Below are 18,747 nucleotides of genomic sequence, written 5' to 3' on the forward strand. Positions count from 1 at the left end.
GAATAATCTGATATAATTCTATATTAACACAGTGATATTTATAAATATTAAATATTAACTAACTATATAATACACATCTATTAATTATAATACAATAAAAATAATTTACAAATAATAATACACACAAAAACATAATACAAGTCAAGTCTACTACCCTTTGTAGAGAAAGGGGTACATCACCAAGGAAACAAACTAGGGATCCATTTTGTTAGAAACCTACTTGAACTGCCAAGTACACCGGGGTTCAACCTTCATAAAAATTTAGATTAATGTCAACCACATCAATTTCAAAGATATTCTATTATCATAAAGCCATCTAATCTCTCAAAAAATGTACACAAGTTACATCAAGAATAACTGTATGAACCATAACACTTTTTGCAGCAATGCGTCTTTGCATTGACTAACCAAACATCCTGTAGACACAAGAAAGCATATCATAACTAATTGACAGACAGTGGCTACAGATGCAGAGCATAGCCATATGTCATCTCCGCATCACTCGGTTCCTTTCTCGTTTGCGGAAACGTTCTAGCATGAACTCATCTGTTGCTGCTTGTCTAGTTTTCCCTGCATCTGAGCTACTAGTATCAGTGGGTCGAGGGCCAGCATCATCATCCTGTGAACCTCTGTCCTTGTAGAGCTCTGGATGTTCTGCAAGTTTCTCAAATATAGTCAGCAAAGTTAAATAGAACTAGGAAGAACAGATGACGCCCAAGTAACATAAATTTTTTTCTTTTTTTTCTGAGAAGAATAACATAAAATTTCAGTAAGCACTGCGCGTAAAAATTTCCTAGAGAAAGAATATTCCAATAAAAGGGCCCTTCTACTCAAAAGAATCTATCCATGCACACTGCAGACATCCGCTTTGCAGAAAAGTAAGCTCAACATCATATGTATATCATCAATTATGATCAAAAGGAAAGCATTTCCAGGAGAAAAAGTAAGCAACCTCTTCTAAGTTTTTCAGCATAATCCTTTCCACGTTGGAAATAGTCTGCACTGTAACTTGAGGGGATACTAAATTCGGATTTCGTCCTACCCATGAGTCTCTTCTCTTGCAAAAGCTTTTTAGCTGCTTCTGTCTCCTCAATGTTTCTCAACTTGTATCTGCAACCATGGAAACAACACCATCCATTAATATGATATGGAATTGACACCCTTCTGGATCAAGGGATCACATATCACAGCACAAATGCAGAAAAAAACAGCCACACAGAAGCTAGATTGTTCCCCTGGATAAAAAATTAGAATGTTGGCAACTAATCGTCAGTGAATGATACACAAATAAAATTGCATTCTATTCCAAGAAATTAGAAAAAGACATACTCAATTGGCAGCTGAACCTCAGCAATCCCAGTAGTCCACTGTGTAGAGCTTTCTTCTGAGTTACGCTTTTTCACCTGAGAGAAAATTGGAAAAAAATGAGAAAACAACCATGAAAAGAAAATCTTCGTGCACAGCAAAAAGAAATGTAGAAAGCCCTCCACTATCTACCCATGCTGATAATATACATAAATTACTAAAGCCAAACAGAGAAAATCCCCTCAAAAACAGTATTAACAAATCTAACATATAGATTACATAAACATGATAAGCTAGAACCATTATAGAAAGTTATGCAACATTAACAAATTTATATCATGGACAAGAAAGGCTAGAACCAAACACAGAAAGTACAAAAACATGTTGCAAGCTATTTTACCATAAAATTAGTTATGCATTTGCTAAAGTATGCTGCATTCACAACCTAGATAATTATTCAGCCGAACTGAATTTCCACACCATAGAAACCCGTGTTATTAGGTAAACAAAACTAAGCACTTATTAATGAACATGCATATTAAGCGTATCTAATGTTACATACAGAAACTCTACAATGAAAAATTAGCTGCCTGGCTATAGTTAAGAACCAAAAACAAAATGCAAATTTAGATGTCTAAAAGCATCAAAATAGTTACAATTAACCTTAAGATGCTCTGGAATTTTGTACAATTCATCTTCTGCACGGTTTAACTCATTCTCAACTTGGTCTATATTTTCAATATTCCTTCCCCTTTTCTTTGCCAATTCTTGTTCAACATACTTCACCCTGTTTAACAATGTAACCATCAAGCAACAAAAAGAAAATGTAACATTGTTATCTAAGACTCAAAAAATTGAAGGGGGGGAAGCATGCAATATCCTGTAAAAAGCAACTCAAATTCTCCTTTCTCAACTAGTGTATCTAATAGCCAAACTGAATTACAAGAAATCCAAACGACAGAGACGTCAGAATGATGAGAGTCAGAAACCAATTATTCATTGACTATCAGCAGGGACTATCACTTAACAAACTTCAGATGGGCAACAAGAATTTGAAGAATTAACCAGAATCAATGGCAGACAATATACTTCTGGGTCAAGGCATTTTGAATGATCCCAGACACAGGATCATAAGAATTTCCTGAAGACAAGAAATTAGATAAAAAAAGAGCCTTTTCATTTTCAAGTCCATCCAAGTGAAGCATGTTTCTTTCTTTTATTGTGAGGGAAAGCAGAAATTCTATTGAGAATAAATTTAACAGATAAGACAGAGGCAAAGCACTAGCCCCGAATTTAAGTTGTATTGCATATCTGCCAAAGAATGAATATCACTGACTGTTCGCCCTGATAACCTGCCTTTTACCCACCCCTCAGTCACCCTGCCCTATTTACCCTCCATTTTACCTAAAAAATAAAAGATAGCATAATATTTGAGTATTAAATTAACAGATTGTTTTTTACTTTAAATTTTAAAAATTAAAACAGAACCAAATACCAAATTCCAAACAGATCTAGTATCATAATTGTTACATAAAAAATGACTAATTTTAGAATATAAGGAAAAGAAAAAAAGACAGACTGAGGTGGATATACACCTTAACCTGCACTTAGGGCATACCTGTTACTGGTAAAGTATTTTGTTCCATATCCATCCTGCAACCCATTTATGCTATCTGTTTATTTGCCACACCCATCCTGCAACCCGTTTTTTCTATCTGTTTATTTGCCCCACCTGGGGCAGGGGCGGTTAGTGGAAAACCCACCCATCCTTCATCCCTAATATGATAGAACTCATGAATATCAGCAAGCTGGTATTCTTCCCTCAATGCCCACCCTCCAAACACTTGCCTAAACTTATAGCATGAAAAGACTAAAATGCTTAAAACTGACATTCCATCACTATAAACATAGTGGTCAAAGGAACAAGGGGAAGAGAAGATGCATTTTCAACCGAAAGCATTTGATTAATATGGACAATCCCAAGTTTAATCCAAGATATGGCCATACCCAAAAATTTTTAGACATCTCTCACATTCTATTATATTCTATTCTATTCTATACTTCAACAGATAATGCAGTACAACTCAAAAGCACCATCCTTGCAACCCATTAATTCAAATTCTAGAAGTGAATGTATAGAAACATAAATTATGTGTTAAGAGAGAGATAGAGAGAGATGTGTATAATCACATGTTAGGATCTTCGACCATAACAGCAGTCTCCTGGGCGAAAGTATCTTGCAAGACCAGCTCCTCCTTTTCTCCATCCCCCTCGTTTTTCTCGGTCACTTTCGCCACTACTCCTGCAGTCTGTACCGTAGGGATTGCCGGGATTCCAGATTTCCTCTCCCTCTGTCTCTGCAAGAACTTCACCTCCTCCAATGCCAATCTGATATCAGTCTTCCGTTAATTTACTTAATACACAGACACGAAAATATGAAAACTTCACGTCCATAAAAACGTTAACAAAATCTCCGAAAAGATATTGGATTAGAGAGAAAGTGAGAGAGAGCGAGAGAGAAAGAGAGAGATAGATAGATAGAGAGAGAGAGAGAGAGAAACCCTAATTATTGAGACCTTCTTTCCTGCTCGTCATCTGATGCGTCGTTTTTGGTTGGATCGTCTTCATCTTGTTGGAAACTTCTTTTCCTAAAATTCCTCTTCCGCATCGAAACTGTCCTTGAAGCTCTTGTTTACTCTTCCAGTAAATGATTGCGAGCTTCTATTATCAGTTCTTTCTGTTTAGGCTTCAGGGAGGAACTCCGCCACCCACAATTTGCAAACCCTTTAACGAAACGCACCGTTTTTCCTCTTTCTCCAGTCATGTGCTTTGGGGTTCAGCTATAGTTAATAAACAGGGTTATAAGTGAAATGTTTTTTTAAAAAGAAAAACTAAGAAATAAAATTTGAATCTTAATATTTTTATTTACTTTAAATTTATAAAATTTTACAATATTAATTGAAAAAATAATCAATAATCTTATTTATTAAAAAATTAAAAATCTTAATATTTTGAACATAAAATTTTTTATTAAGTCAAAGGAATTAAGAAGTATAAATAGAAGATTCAAGATAGTTACACATATTCACGAATTTGTTGGTTGTTCAATTTCATAAGTTTGTAAAATGAAGTTTCTTGAAATTCATATTTGCCTTGAACTTGTTGATTTAGGTTTCATGAGTTTCAGCAAGGCTCATTTATAATATGTTTTAAATTTTAGAATATTATACACCATCACTAATGTTCGGACCCGAAAATCGACCCGAGATGAATTTTGTATTTACAAAACAATTATATAAATAATTAATTTATATAATTGTTAAAATTTTGAAAAAAATAAATTAATGATAAAATTTAAAATAATTTTTAAAAAATTGGTGAAATTTTGAATCGGGGAATGTTTCTGAAAAAAAAAATTTGAAAACATGAGGTTAAATTGCAAAAAAAAAAAATTGGTCATGTGGGACGGTCCGGTTAGCAGCCCCAGCGAATTAGAGCACATCGCATGGCAATCCCGCTAAAATCGACACCACGTGGGAAGCCACACAAGCGATCTATATGTCCGGCGATTTGACGGTCCAGATCTCATCCTGCACGAGTGAGCGGTCTAAATACATTTCTTCTTTAGACGCGATTGAACGGTCAGATTCAATTCAATCGTGCGGTCCATATTTATTTCTCGAATAAGATAGATCCAATGGACGAAAGAGGGCCATGTATTCCCGAACGGACAGCCGAAATCGACACAGGGTGGGTATTTAAGTATCATGTTCCAATGAACCCTAACTCTAGCAGCACAGCCTTAGCCGAAGAAAAAGAATCAGACACCGGATAAGGAAGTGGACCACCGATCGCCGCCGCACCAGAGCCACTGCTGACTACTGAAAAAAGGTAAAAAAATTTCATTTTCGCTTGAATTTTAATTTCGAGTCTTTTTGTGGCCATATTGGAGCAAAAGAGATGACAAGTGAGCTAAAAATCGTGAGCAAAGCCTGGCAGAGCCGTAGCGGTAAAAACTCAAAACCCTCTCTGATGACCCCCTTCCCGTTTTTCGTTTCACACGATTCTTTGAAAACTGTATTCACCGTCTCTTTTTGGTGCAGATTAGCCGAATAAGAACCCCAGTCGCGAAGAAGGACCGATGGAGTCATCACACCCGGAGACCTCCCCAACTGGTAGGTTTTGGTTTTTGACTTTTTCGATCAACCGAGACTTCCTAACGTATTTTTTTGCAAGGATACATGTAAAACCGTTCAAAATTGGCCAAAATAGTCAAAATCAACTAGGCTGAGACGAACCGCCGCTGTGGATAGCAGAGCCAGCATCGCTGTGCCAGAACCCTAAAATGTGCCAAAAAAGTTTTTCAACACCGATTTTAGTTTTTTAGAGTATTTTTTGGTACGTGACGAGTATTTTGATTTCTGTAGAAAAAATTTAGGAAACTCAAGAACCATCAGGAGGCTTAGTAGATAGCATCCCGTTTCGAAATACCGATCTTGGTAAGAATCTCTCATCTTACTCCTTGTTATGGTAAATTAAGGCTTAATAATCGAATATCTTGTGTTTTGTGAAAAAAAATTAAAAAAATTCTTAAAATAATTACAGGTCACTAGTGGAGCTAGAAACTGGTTAGTGTACGATTGTCATAACTCGTCTGTGTTACTTATTTATTTTTTTATATTGCCTAAATTGTTTATTGTTCTACCGTATGATTTAAATTACTACTTTTAATTGCTTTATCATTTATTGATTGTCTAATTGTAATTTTTATCTGATTGACTGATTTGAAATAAATGTTTTAATTATATTTCTTAATTATTGAGGTATGAAATTGTATTGTTTGTTTAAATATTATTTGATTGATCTATGAATATAAAATGAGATATTGGTATGCGATTGATGAAAATCTATATAAAAAGGTTTATTGAGTATCATGGGAAAGGGTGGACGGGCCCAATATATAAGAAACTCTACTGTGGACATTACCTCAGTCGGACAGGGCTAAGAAGTCTCATACCGAACGGGTTTAGGAGATATTGTTCACTCTTATACTGGACGGGGTATTGAGGCGATAGTTGGTTTGGTACCTATTACCGGACAGGGTATGGGGATGACCGAGTTAATTGATAAATCTATATATTGGGTTTATGAGTAGGAAAATATTCCTATGGACCCCCAGAAGTACTAGTAAGTAGGGAATGAAGTGAGTTTACTGTTATTGTTCATGTAAATGTGTCATAAGAATGATATTTGAATTTATTATCTTCATATATCATTTTGGAAAACTTGAAACAATAAATACAAAATAAATGATTTTCTTTTATGTTAAATGAATTTACTTAAATTAAGGGCTCCATTAGTTATTTTATGATTTTTACAAACTTTTAATTTTTTGTATTAGTGATTAGCGTGATATTTTTACTAAATTAATGTAGTTCACTCTTCTATTAATAATTTCATATCAAGAAGAATAAGATCCAGATCCTGATCAACAGGAGGGTTGTGAATAAATTACCTCTTAGACTCCATCAAGTGCTAGTAAAGGTTAACCCTCTAAAATATTTATTTATTTGTTTTTAATCATTCATTGATTTCTTTTTCGAACTGTTGTAGATGGTACATTATCGTATCTCTATTGGGTATTCAAATTTACTGTGTAAGGAATGTAACCCTAACATTATTATTTGCTTCCGCATTTAAAAATATAAAGTTATTTCTTTTAAGTTTCAGGCTATTACATCATCTAATATAGTTGCTACATATTCATTTTACTTACAGATATATAACTCTCTTCTTAATTTTGATTATATGTTGGCTTTTTTGAAATAAAAATAAAAATATTAAACAAAATTAATACCAATGTCATGAAAATATTGTAAGTTTATTTATTTATTTTCAATTAATTTATAATAAAGTGTCTCTATCTTAAAGAAATTATGGTCAAAACCTGATTCAATCTAATTTAATTCACAAGCATGTTTAAAAATAATGTGAATAAATATTTAAATTTTAATATAAGAATATAAACAAATAACTATTGATTACAGACAAATTTATTGTTATCGTAACTATAGAAATTCATGCTTTGATTTAATGCATCATGATCAATATAATATTGAAAAAATTAATTTTTTTTATTTTTTTATTTTTTTTATCAATATCTTTATATAAAGATAAAATAAGAATATCAAATAATGTCACTAATATGTCCTTGTAAAATGACTACTTGTTAGTTATTATAATTTTAAATTATATACAAATCCTAAAATTATAATTTAGAATGTGTTCTTTTAGATCAATTAGTTGATATGTTAAAAAGTTTAAAACATTATCAGACAGCCCCTTCATATCTTTTCATGAAGGAAGTGATAATTAAGCCTTAAATTATTCGTATGGTTATTGAAAAAAAATAAGATTAACATTTGGGTAAGTAACGCTAATGCCATTATAATATTGAACCTAACTAGTAAAATATGGTGTTGAATATTTAAATTAGTAATTCAATAATCATTTGCCTAAAATTTGCACACATATTCCCAATTTTTCATTGTCAATGAGTTTAATACGAATCCAAATTATATAAATTCTAACTCACAACTAAAACACAACTCAGGGTCACATGGGAGATTACATAAGCTTAAGAGTTCATGGCCATAAAGGAAATCATGGATACATGAGCTTAAAAGTTATGACCATATTTTATTTTAAAAAAAAAAAGTTATGGCCATATTAAAAGGAGAGGAAGACCTAACTCAAGATGGAGCTCACAGCCACAAGGGAACTTATAGAAGTTCATGGGTTCATTATCTTAAAAGGGTACGATTTAGGCCTCCTCGAGTATGAAAGTCACGACAAGATTAATACAAGGAAAAAGTATCACAATTTGGTCCATTTATGTGGAAATAAAAATCCAATTCAAAGAGAGCAAAGTTGATATGAAAAAAATCCCCATTATTGAATCCATTTTATGGTGAAGTTGGGCTATATAGATAGAATATTACTAAATCATGGGCTAATAAACTTAAAAAAGACTTTAACGTGTATGTTAAAGGATATATTCATGAAGAATGCTTGGCTAGAGTTTAAAGGCCTTGAAAAAGTTAAGTCGAACCCATTATTCATGGAAAAAGGTAGCCATTAAAGTGTCCTATAATCCAAGAAATCTAAGAGCTTAAGAGTCCTACATTTTATGGATTCTCTACTAGTCCTTTTGTAAGTATTTTTTATCATCAAAACCAAACATTAGTGTGTCCTAAAATTTATGGATGTTTAACTAAGTAATTATCCACATAGTAGACATCAAGAGTCGTCAAAATCTTGGACTTTTGGCTAAGTAATCTCCTTATGATTCACTCTTCTTATCATGGACAACTTGGATAGAATTATAAAACATATTAAACACATTCAGGATCAAGAATACTTATCTTACAATGACATGGTTGATTCACTCATAAGAGATTTTTTCTCACACATGAGAAAATTTTTCTCATGCAAGAGACTTTTTCTCCTTTATCTCATCATAATCGGCCAATATAAAAAGTCCTTAATCTCTTGAAAATGGATCATTCACCTTTGGAGAGTCCTAACCAAGATTTTGAATCATATTTTACATGTGATTTTATCCCTTAAAGTCTTGTCGTGATTCTAAATCCTCTAAGCTGCCTGTTTTTCCTACAATTCTTATGTCACACTCTTATCATCAAGATGTGGATTTCCACTTCAACTTTCATAAGGAATCAAGAGTCCTTATCTTGTCAAACCTTTTTCATCTCATTACCAAATCTTCAAGGATAGATATCAAGCATGGATGATCGTAATAGAAGAGAAAGAGTCATTTATCGTTTATAATTTATCATGTGTAATTTATTATTTTCCTATATAAGCATTAGAAATATATATACTAGATTTTATAAGTTTGATTCCTACTATAATTCTTTTAGCTTACATTTATAAATAGACATCATCCATCAGTTGTATTCATTCAAGTTTTCATCAAGAAAGTATTAAGCTTTCTAGCTTCATACTCGATGGCTTTTGTGGGAATGTTTTTGTCTTCAACCTTCTTATTGAGTGAAAATTTGATTATACTTATTAAGATAACTCTTGTGGTATTTTATCAATTTTTATTCTTTTTTTTAATTATCTTAATTTCAATCATAGATTGAGTGTGGAAGTATGTAGAGTTTATTTAAGGATTAAATTTCTATGCTAATTGCGTATGTTTGGGTTCGAATGCATTGTTGATTTTGGGTTCTACATCATAGTTTGATTTCACTAGTAGATAGAATTACGAATGTTATCTTACCCCAAGTAACCTTCTCATAGGTAGAAGATTTATCCTCACTTATGATGAAGTTAAACTCTTCGACTATCTTATCAAAATGTTTATTCTAACTATACTAAGTTTATATAAGTTTATAAATAGATCTTCACATCTCAATCTATGATATTGGCTGACAAACTTGAACCATTTAACTTGTGTCATGTATAAATATTTTAGTATTTCTTTAAGGAAAGTAAACTTAATACCTATCTATGATACCTCATAACTATAGTCTTCAACATGATTATTGATTAAGTAACTTCGTGAATTAGTCGATTAAGTTAATATATATATATAAACCTAAGGAATATAATGAAATTAATGTTTAATATATAATTATAAGATATTTTTAAGAAATATTGTATATTAGATTTGAGTCTAGTATTTAACTATATCAGGGACCTTTGAGTTTTAAAGAACCAATTTTATTAATTTAAAATATTTACCAGTTCTTATACTTTGAAAAGATATTATAACTTAAGTTTCGATATTGGAGGATTGTAATTAAAGAAATTTGACCAAATTTTAGAGAAACTAAATCATATTTATAATTCATATTTATGTTATAATATAAATTAAACTAGTTACCACGTACATTTCTCATAAAAGAAATTATAGGTTAAAAGTTAAACTTTATTTAGATATGTTCTTATTTATTATTATATTATCATCAACATATGTGTATCGGTTATTGATGATTGTATGAATTTATATATTCAAATAAATATTTTAAATATATATATACAAATTAAAATATAATATTATTTAAAATATAAAATTAGATTGTGAATTATTTTCAGTAATAAATCTAGTAATTTTCGCATTCAAAATTCACAAACTTATCATAAGTTTGTTTTTTTTTTTTTTTTTTTTAAAAAAATGTAGAAACATTCCAATAATAAATTGTTTGTAAGATAATTGGTAGGTAGTAGAAAAGGTATGATAGTTTATACTCAATTTTGCCTTCTCCATAGAATTCTATGATGAATGATTGAACTGTGTTATTATTTACCTACCAATCATGTTTAAAAGGGAAAAAAAAAAAAAAAACCATTTGATATGGTAAGCAGTCTCTCTCCTTAACATCATGATATCTTACTTTCCTTCCATTCCAATTATTTGGCATACACCATAAAATACTCTGCTTCTTTTTTAATTAATTACTGTTAGCAAATGTCCTTGTGTTTATTTCAATAAAATTCCATTTAGCTTTTTATAATCTATTAATACATTAATTAATTAAATCTTACATTTTTTTTTTTTGAGTACATACATAAAAATAACAATTTTTAGGACTTAAATAAAAAAGTTTACCTAACGCCCACACAAGTTACGCTTCAAGCATCTCAGTCTCATTATAATCAACAGAAATTTGAATTATTCGTAACTCAAAATGACATAATAATATTGTTAATTACAGATATCCAGTTCCACCCACTCCAGCAGTTTCCCATTGTGTAAAAAAAAAAAAAAATTAATATCAGCATTCCCAACTGTTCATAATAAATTCGTGCAACAAAAAAAAAAAAAAAAAAAAAAAAAAAAAGAAATTCGGGCACAGAATGGAGGACTACTCAACATGCTTTTTAACTTTTCTTGGGTGCAAGCCTGGACTTGATTTTCTCAATCTCCTTCGTCCCAACCTGGAAAGCCTTGGTGAGAACATTATCAGGCACATCAGGTGTGGACGCAAACAGAGTAGCCGCGATGGACTGAGTTCCCGGCAACTGGCTATTGAAGGCTGAAATGACGGCGGCCGGTTCTTTCTTATTGTTCTTCTGGAAATGAACCAGGCCTTTCGGGAACACAAAGATCTCACCTTTCTTAATTGTCTTGCTGAATAGCTTGTTGCCGGTAGTGATAAACCCTACATCCAACTCACCTTCCAGAACGAACACCATCTCGGTGGCGCGTGGGTGCGTGTGCGGTGGGTTAAGACCACCGGCCTCGTAGTCGATCCGGGAGAGCGAGACGCCCAATGTGTTGAGACCTGGAATTTTCTCAACGTTAGCGCCTGTTACGACCGAACCCACCGAGTTATTAATGGTGGCCGGGTTGGCCAGGCCGTCGAAGAAGAAATCGTCTGCTGTGATGTTGGCTGTCGCCTTGCAAACAAAGCCGTTAATGGCGATTCCTGTAACAAAATAAATAAATTAGCGAAACACATTCGTTAATTGTGATAAATTTTGGTGGGTGAGGAGATATACAGTAGATTGATATACATATATATATAGGGATATATACCTGAAGTCCGATCAGCAACGCAAAGGTCCTGAAGCATATCGGGATCGTTAGCGACAATGGAAGAAACGGAAGAGAGAATTAGGAGAGATGCGAGAAGGTAAGTAATGGAGGCCATGGTTGGAAATTGGAGGAAGGCTGTGGAACTTGGTTGACTTTTATACTGAAGAGAAAATTGTTAAGAAAAGAAATAAATGGTGGATGTATAGAGAGAGAAAGAGGGAGAGAGTGATGGAATACCCAAAAGAAAAAAAAAAAAAAAAAAAAAGGAAAAACAATGGAGAGGAGACTTCAAAGAGATCTTCTTCATACATCCAAGGCAAGTTTACATGGAAGATTGACTCAGTATTTGGTTTCATCATATTAACTTTTGCTGTTTTATTTATTTTGTTTATATGCTTAATGTTATTATAATTAGGATTAGGAACATCCTAATTATTGCAGAGAATGTAGTGGTTGAATGGTCATGTTCATTTTCTTGCAGTTGTAAGTAGCATGGCTCAAGCCTGCCCCAAGTAAGATGCTGTGTCATTATAAAAGGGGAAACGAGTATTGACTTCAAAGCTATTACTTATAAAAACTTACTTCCTCTAGATTTTGCTTTTTGTGTTAAACTAACAAACGACATGGACAATACATTTATTTTTAAATTATTTTATTTATATTATTTAAATTTTAACTTCAACATATTATTCTTTATCATGTGTTTTTTTTTTTCTTTAAATATTAAATAAAACTATTACAAAAAATTATTTCAAAAAAAAAAATATTCTCTCTCATCCTGATATTTCTTATCTTTTTTTTTATTATTATTATTTTTGTATGTTCTATTAAGTCTATCATTCTTTCTATTATTATTTCAACAAAAATACAAATCACAAAATATATAAACCTTTACTAATATAAAAAACTGCCTATTTTTTCTACAATTCTTGTCACACACTCTATCTCACCAAGATGGATGTGAATTTCAACTTCAACTTTCGTAAGAAATCAAGACTTCTTACCTTGTCAATACTTCTTCATCTCATAGCCAAATCTTCAAGGATAGATATCAAGCATGGACAGTGATAATCGAAGGGGGAGAGTCATTTACCATTTGTAAATTTATCATATATAATTTATTGTTTTCCTAGTAGGCATTAGAGATAAATATCTTATATTTTAGAAGTTTTTTTCCTATTGTAATTCTCTTGGCTTACATTTATAAGTAGTCATCATGCATTAGCTGTATTTTTCACATTTTCATCAATAAAGTATCAAGCTTTCTACCTTCATATCTATGGCTTTAGTACTCATTAAGGAGGTTTTGTCTTCAACCTTCGTACAGAGTGAAAAATTGATTATATTTATTAAGTTATCTCTTGCGGCGGCGTTCTATTAATTCTTACTTTTTTTTTTTAAATTATTTTAATTCCAATCATAAATTAAGTATAGATGGTTTATTTAGATATTAAGTTCTATACTAATTATGTATGTGTTGGTTCGAATTGTATTGTTGATTTTGGGTTATGCATCATAATTTGATTTCACCAATAGATAGAACTAAGATTATTATCTTACTCCAAATAACCTTCTTGTAAGCAGAAGATTTATTCTTATTCATCTCAATGAAGTCAAACTCTGAGACTATCTCATCAAAATGTATATTCTAACCATAATAAGTTTGTATAAGTTTATAAATAGATATTTATATCTCACTTTATCATATTTATTAACGAATTTGAACACTTTAATTTGTGTCATGTATAATTTTTTTAAAATTTTTCATTAAAGAAAGTAAACTTAATACTTATATATGATACGTCATAATTATAACATCTTATAATTACTAATAGTCTTCAATATGATTATTGACTAAGTAAATTAGTGGATTAGTCAATTGAGTTAATATATAAAAGATTCTTAAGAGATATTATGTAACACCCGGAAAATATATAAAAAAAAAATTTTGATTATATTATTTGAAAAAAAAAAAAAACAAATGCCACGTCAGCAGACCCAGTCAGCAGTCCTGGCCAACCAGGACCTGCCATGTGGTAAAACCATGTTGACCGGGGACGAGCCACGTTGGCGATCCGCGTATGCGCGATCGGACGGCCCAGATTCAATCAAAAACGGACGGCCCAGATTAAATCAAAATGGACGGCTGAGATCAAAAGGCAAAAGGGTATAAATAGAACCCCCACACCTGACCACAAAAACCCTAGCCGCCTGCCCTCGCCGGAGAAGACGAACCAGACGCCGGCCGCAGCCACCCGCCGCCGCACCAGGGAGATTTCCGACCGCTGATCGAGGTAAATTTCATACTCCCGACTCGTTTTTCCACGCTGATTTCCCCTGTGGCCAAATCGGAGCTAAAATCCCGGCCAAACGGCCGAAACCCAGCGGCGCCGCCGCGCCCCTCGATTTTTGCCTCCGATGAGGCCCTTCCCGGCCTCCGTTTGATGCAATTTTTATATCACCCTGATCACCATTATTTTCTCTACAGGTTGATCAGAGCCGAATCACAAAAACACGAACCTCACCGGAGAGCCGCCGCACCCGAGAGCACCGCCGCCGGTAAGCTTCGGTTTTTCGTAATTTTTTGGCCCCCCGATGGCCCTAGGGTTGTTTTATCGCAAGGATCGATGCAAGTGTGGCCGAATTCGGTTCGAAACGGCCGAAAACGGCCAAACTGAGGCGGATCACCGCCGCAAGCGGCGTCGTCGTCGCCGGAGCACGGCGGAGCCGCCGTGCCGGAATTGCGATATTGGCCAAAAAGGGGCCTTGGGCCTAATTTGGGATTTTTTGGAACACGTGCAGGTACCAGTAGTGCGTTTCAGTTCCCCGGAAAAAATTTAGGGAAAATTAGGGACAGCCTGTAGGCGCACTGTGAAACCGTGTTCGGACCCCGAAACGAGTAAGGACCCCTTACCCTATTTCCTATCACGGTATTAAAGTTCAATAAATGATAAAACGGTATTTCATGAATCAACGAATGTGTGAAATTGCTTAAGGTCGCTAATGGAGCCCGAGTCTAGTGTGTTTGTCGGTTAACTGTTATTTGGCCTGTTTTACAGTTTTAAATGCAGTATGAGGTTTGATGTTTTCATTTTATAGTTTCGTGTGCATATTTTACTGTTTTATTGATTATGAATTGAATGACTGGGATATTGATGCTGTATGTTGTCTGTTTGGCATAAATTACCGTTTTGCTTGTTTGTATGTGGATTAATGATGCTGACTGAGGAAAAAGAGAATGAAAGATTATGTAGATGGGTAATTGTATAAATGTGGTCAGCCTGACTAGATATCCTGGGAGATGGTGGACGGATCAGATCCGTAGGGAACCCTACCGGGATTGTGGTCTCCCATACCGGACAGGGTATGGAGATCTTATGTGTTTTGTCGCTCATACCAGACGGGGTATTATGGGGACGGCCCGTTTCACCCTCATACCGGACGGGGTAATGAGGTTTATAGTTTTAGTGCCCATACCGGACGGGGTATGGGGACGGCCCTGGAATCTGATTTCAAGTGTTAAGGGTTAACGGGTAGCGGGACCCATATGGATCCCCATGGATACTAGTGGGCTGGTAAATGAGGAAAATATGTTGTGTAACGATTGAATTACAAAAGGCTTGATAAGTATTATGTTATATAGTTTATATATGATTTCATGATGATGATAATGTTATTGCTTTCGTATACTGTTTTATAAATTTCACTGAGATAAGTGGATGGTGAAGGATTTATTATTGATAAAAGAATTTGTTGTAAATTATGCTCCATTGGTCTTTTTGTGTTTTCTACCCACCTTTACCTCCGTGACGGTGAGATATCGTGATGTCTTTACTGGGCTAGTGTAGCTCATTCCTTATTTAATCATTTTAGATCAGGAAGACATTGTTCCCGAGCCGGTTCCGCAGGAGGACGACGAAGGGGATGCCTAAAGACTCCATAGTCATATTCGTAGCTTTTACTTTCAAGTTTCTCCTTTAGGTAGTTTGATTTTTTATATTTCGTGAGCACATTTTTGGTTTTAGTGTAAGGGATGTTAATCAAATTTTTTTGACTCCACTTCCGTATTTGATATTTTTAATACACATTTCAATTTTAAATTTCTGGGGCCGTTACATATTATTTATTAGATTTGACTCTAATATTTAACTATATCAGAGATTTTTGAGTTTTATAATTTCAAAAATTTACTAGTTCTTATGTTTTGAAAATATATTATAATTCAAGTTTTAACAGTTGAGAAATGTTAGCATTAGTATATCACCATTGAGACATGGACATATTTTTTCTTGAAAGGATATATGAAAAGTTTATTTTACAAAAAATATAAAACTTTTAAAAAAATAAAAAATCTTGATTGAAATTAGAAAAGAACTTAAAGGATTATAATTAAAGAAACTTGACTAAATTTTGAAAAAATTTAAACATACTCATAATTCATATTTATGTTATAATATAAGCTAAATAGTTATTACGTACATTTCTTACAAATAATTTTAAGTTTGAGTTGAACTTAATTTACAGGGGTTCTAACTTGAGGATTATTTGTTATTATATTATTATTGATTTCATGTATCATCTATTGATAAGTGTATGAGAATTCGCAAGTCATGCATCGAGTAAGGTCAAATATTTTTTGGTTTTTTCATATCTTTTTTAATATTCGGTCATATGAATCTTTCTTTTACTCTTCGTTCAGATGAGGGAGAGGCTTTCGTCTTAATCGATCTTAAACATATGTTATCTTTTATGTTACCTTTATTGCTTCTAGTATTTTGTACTAAAATCTTATCTTTAAAAAGAAGAACTCCTACTTCTATGCTAAAGTGCTTGGATGGAGCAAACTAGATAAATTTTTTAATTCTATCTCTCTGATAAAAAAAAACAAATTTCTCGACCTCCTCTTTTATGAAAATTGAAGACTAGGGGGAGGGATAAGTCCATTTTTGTCAATGTTTTTTTATTAGCCTTTCACATTTTGGATGAGAATGAGAAGGGTTGGATAGTCGTAAAGGAAACAAAGCTAAACTCTCATTATGTTATATTCATTCCAATGAGTAGAAAAAAGATACCACTTTTAAGTAATAACGATTTACCAAACTCGAACTGATATAAGGAATGTAACGATCCCGGAAATCCAAAAAGAAATAGATAGTAAATTAAGTGCGGAAGTGAAATAAAAGGGTTAAGGTTTACATTCCTTATACAATAACTTAAAAGTACTAAACAACATTACAGAATTTACCCTTTGAAAGAAAGATAAGAAATAAGGAAATAAACGGAAAAAGAGAAAATATCTAGCATCTACTCGCAATCTTCTTGCAGATCGGGCTCTGTAACCTGATCCTTTTAATCTGAAATGGTTAAACAAAGGATGAGCTACACTAACACAGTAAGGATATCGCACTATATTACCGACACAAAAGTAAAAGTTGGAATAAAATCAAAAATCACTAATGGAGCATTAAATTTAGCAAATTCATTTATCAATCATAAAATCATTTCTCGTTCATTTACCATAGTGGAATTTTATGAAAGCAACTTATAAGAACAATAATATCATGCAGACCAACATTTCATGCATAATCAGCCATCATAGTGCATATTATAAATCCATATCTATTATCAATAAATCAAATAATAACTGTCACTTTTTTCACCAGCCTACTAGCATCCATGGGGGTTCATAGGGATTTACCCGCTATACGTGACCTCTTTCCTTTAACAATCTTAATTACGGGCCGCCCCCATACCCCGTCCGGTATGAGTGCCAAATCATTAAACCTCAATATATCGTCCAGTATAAGGGTGAAGCGGGTCATCCCCATACCCCGTCCGGTATGAGACAACGTTCACGGTAGGATTTCCTATGTACCCGGTCCGTCCATCTCCCAAGATATCTAATAAGGCTGTCATTCCATCTGTTTATTTAATCACACAACTTTTTTATTTTTCTTTAGTCTCCATTTTCCAAATCAACCATGACCACAAAAGCAAACAAACATGCATCAAGGAATGTAATCATATCTCAATTTTTCAATCAAACAGTAGTCACGTAAGGCAACAATTCATGCATTCAAATCATAAAAGTGATAAATCAGATACCATCATTCTTTTAGATTGTAAAATAAATCAACAAAAATCAATAGAGAATAATTTCTGCTTCGGGCTCCATTAGCAATCTGTAATTAATTATACACATTTATTTAATTTGCACAAATACCATATTATTGTTAATTTAGACTTCAATTCTATGATAGGGAATAATAAGCTGTTTATTGCACCTATGGGGGTCCCTCGATTCTCTGAATTTTTCTCCGGGAATCAAAATGCGCTAATAGTATCTACAAATATTCCAAATAAACCCAAAATCAGTCCCAGAGCCCACTTGGCCAATTTCAGAATTCCGGCACGGGGGCTCTGCCGTGCTCCAGCGACGGTGCCACCACCTGCGGTGGTAGTTCGCATTGGGTCGGCCGTTTTCTTCTAAATTCGGCCAATTTTGCATTGATCCCTATGAAAAAATACGTTAAAGGACATCGGTTAGCCAAAAAAATACGAAAAATTAAAACTCACTAGCGGCAGGGCTCTCCGGTGCGGCGGCTCCTCCAGCTCACTTTGCGGTTGGGTGTTTTGCTTCGGTCAACCTGTAAAGAAGAAAACAGTGATCACTACAGTGGAAAAATTATGTAAAACGGGAATCAGGAAGGGCATCATCAGAGGCATTTTGTGAAATTTTATGCGGCGGCGCCACCGGGCTTCGCTGGTGTTTTTCGGTCAATTAGCTGGTTTTTTGGCTTCAATTTTGCCATGGGTGAGCTTAAAATTGAATTTCGTGCAAAAAAAAAGTTTTTACCTTATGTGGCAGTCGAAAA

At 33.5% G+C, this 18,747-nt stretch overlaps 2 protein-coding genes across 2 annotated transcripts; both read right to left on the reverse strand.

The window, feature by feature from the left end:
* Window positions 1-243: 243 nt before the first annotated feature.
* Window positions 244-4,108, reverse strand: LOC110814196 (integrator complex subunit-like protein). Its single transcript, XM_088219784.1, has 6 exons — window positions 3,882-4,108; window positions 3,496-3,693; window positions 1,969-2,092; window positions 1,330-1,403; window positions 953-1,110; window positions 244-654 (listed from the first exon to the last, which is right to left on the reverse strand). Exons 1-6 carry the CDS (start codon window positions 3,971-3,973, stop codon window positions 488-490), a joined length of 813 nt encoding a protein of 270 aa, XP_088075910.1. The 5' UTR covers window positions 3,974-4,108; the 3' UTR covers window positions 244-487.
* A 6,875-nt stretch (window positions 4,109-10,983) lies between these two features.
* Window positions 10,984-12,110, reverse strand: LOC110825031 (germin-like protein subfamily 2 member 4). The gene is made up of 2 exons (XM_022055497.2): window positions 11,873-12,110; window positions 10,984-11,762 (listed from the first exon to the last, which is right to left on the reverse strand). The coding sequence occupies exons 1-2, from the start codon at window positions 11,985-11,987 to the stop codon at window positions 11,215-11,217; spliced, it is 663 nt and encodes a 220-aa protein (XP_021911189.1). The 5' UTR covers window positions 11,988-12,110; the 3' UTR covers window positions 10,984-11,214.
* Window positions 12,111-18,747: the final 6,637 nt, after the last annotated feature.

Source organism: Carica papaya, chromosome 5 (genome assembly GCF_054855325.1).
Source record: "Carica papaya isolate Zhongbai chromosome 5, ASM5485532v1, whole genome shotgun sequence".
Lineage (NCBI taxonomy): Eukaryota > Viridiplantae > Streptophyta > Magnoliopsida > Brassicales > Caricaceae > Carica > Carica papaya.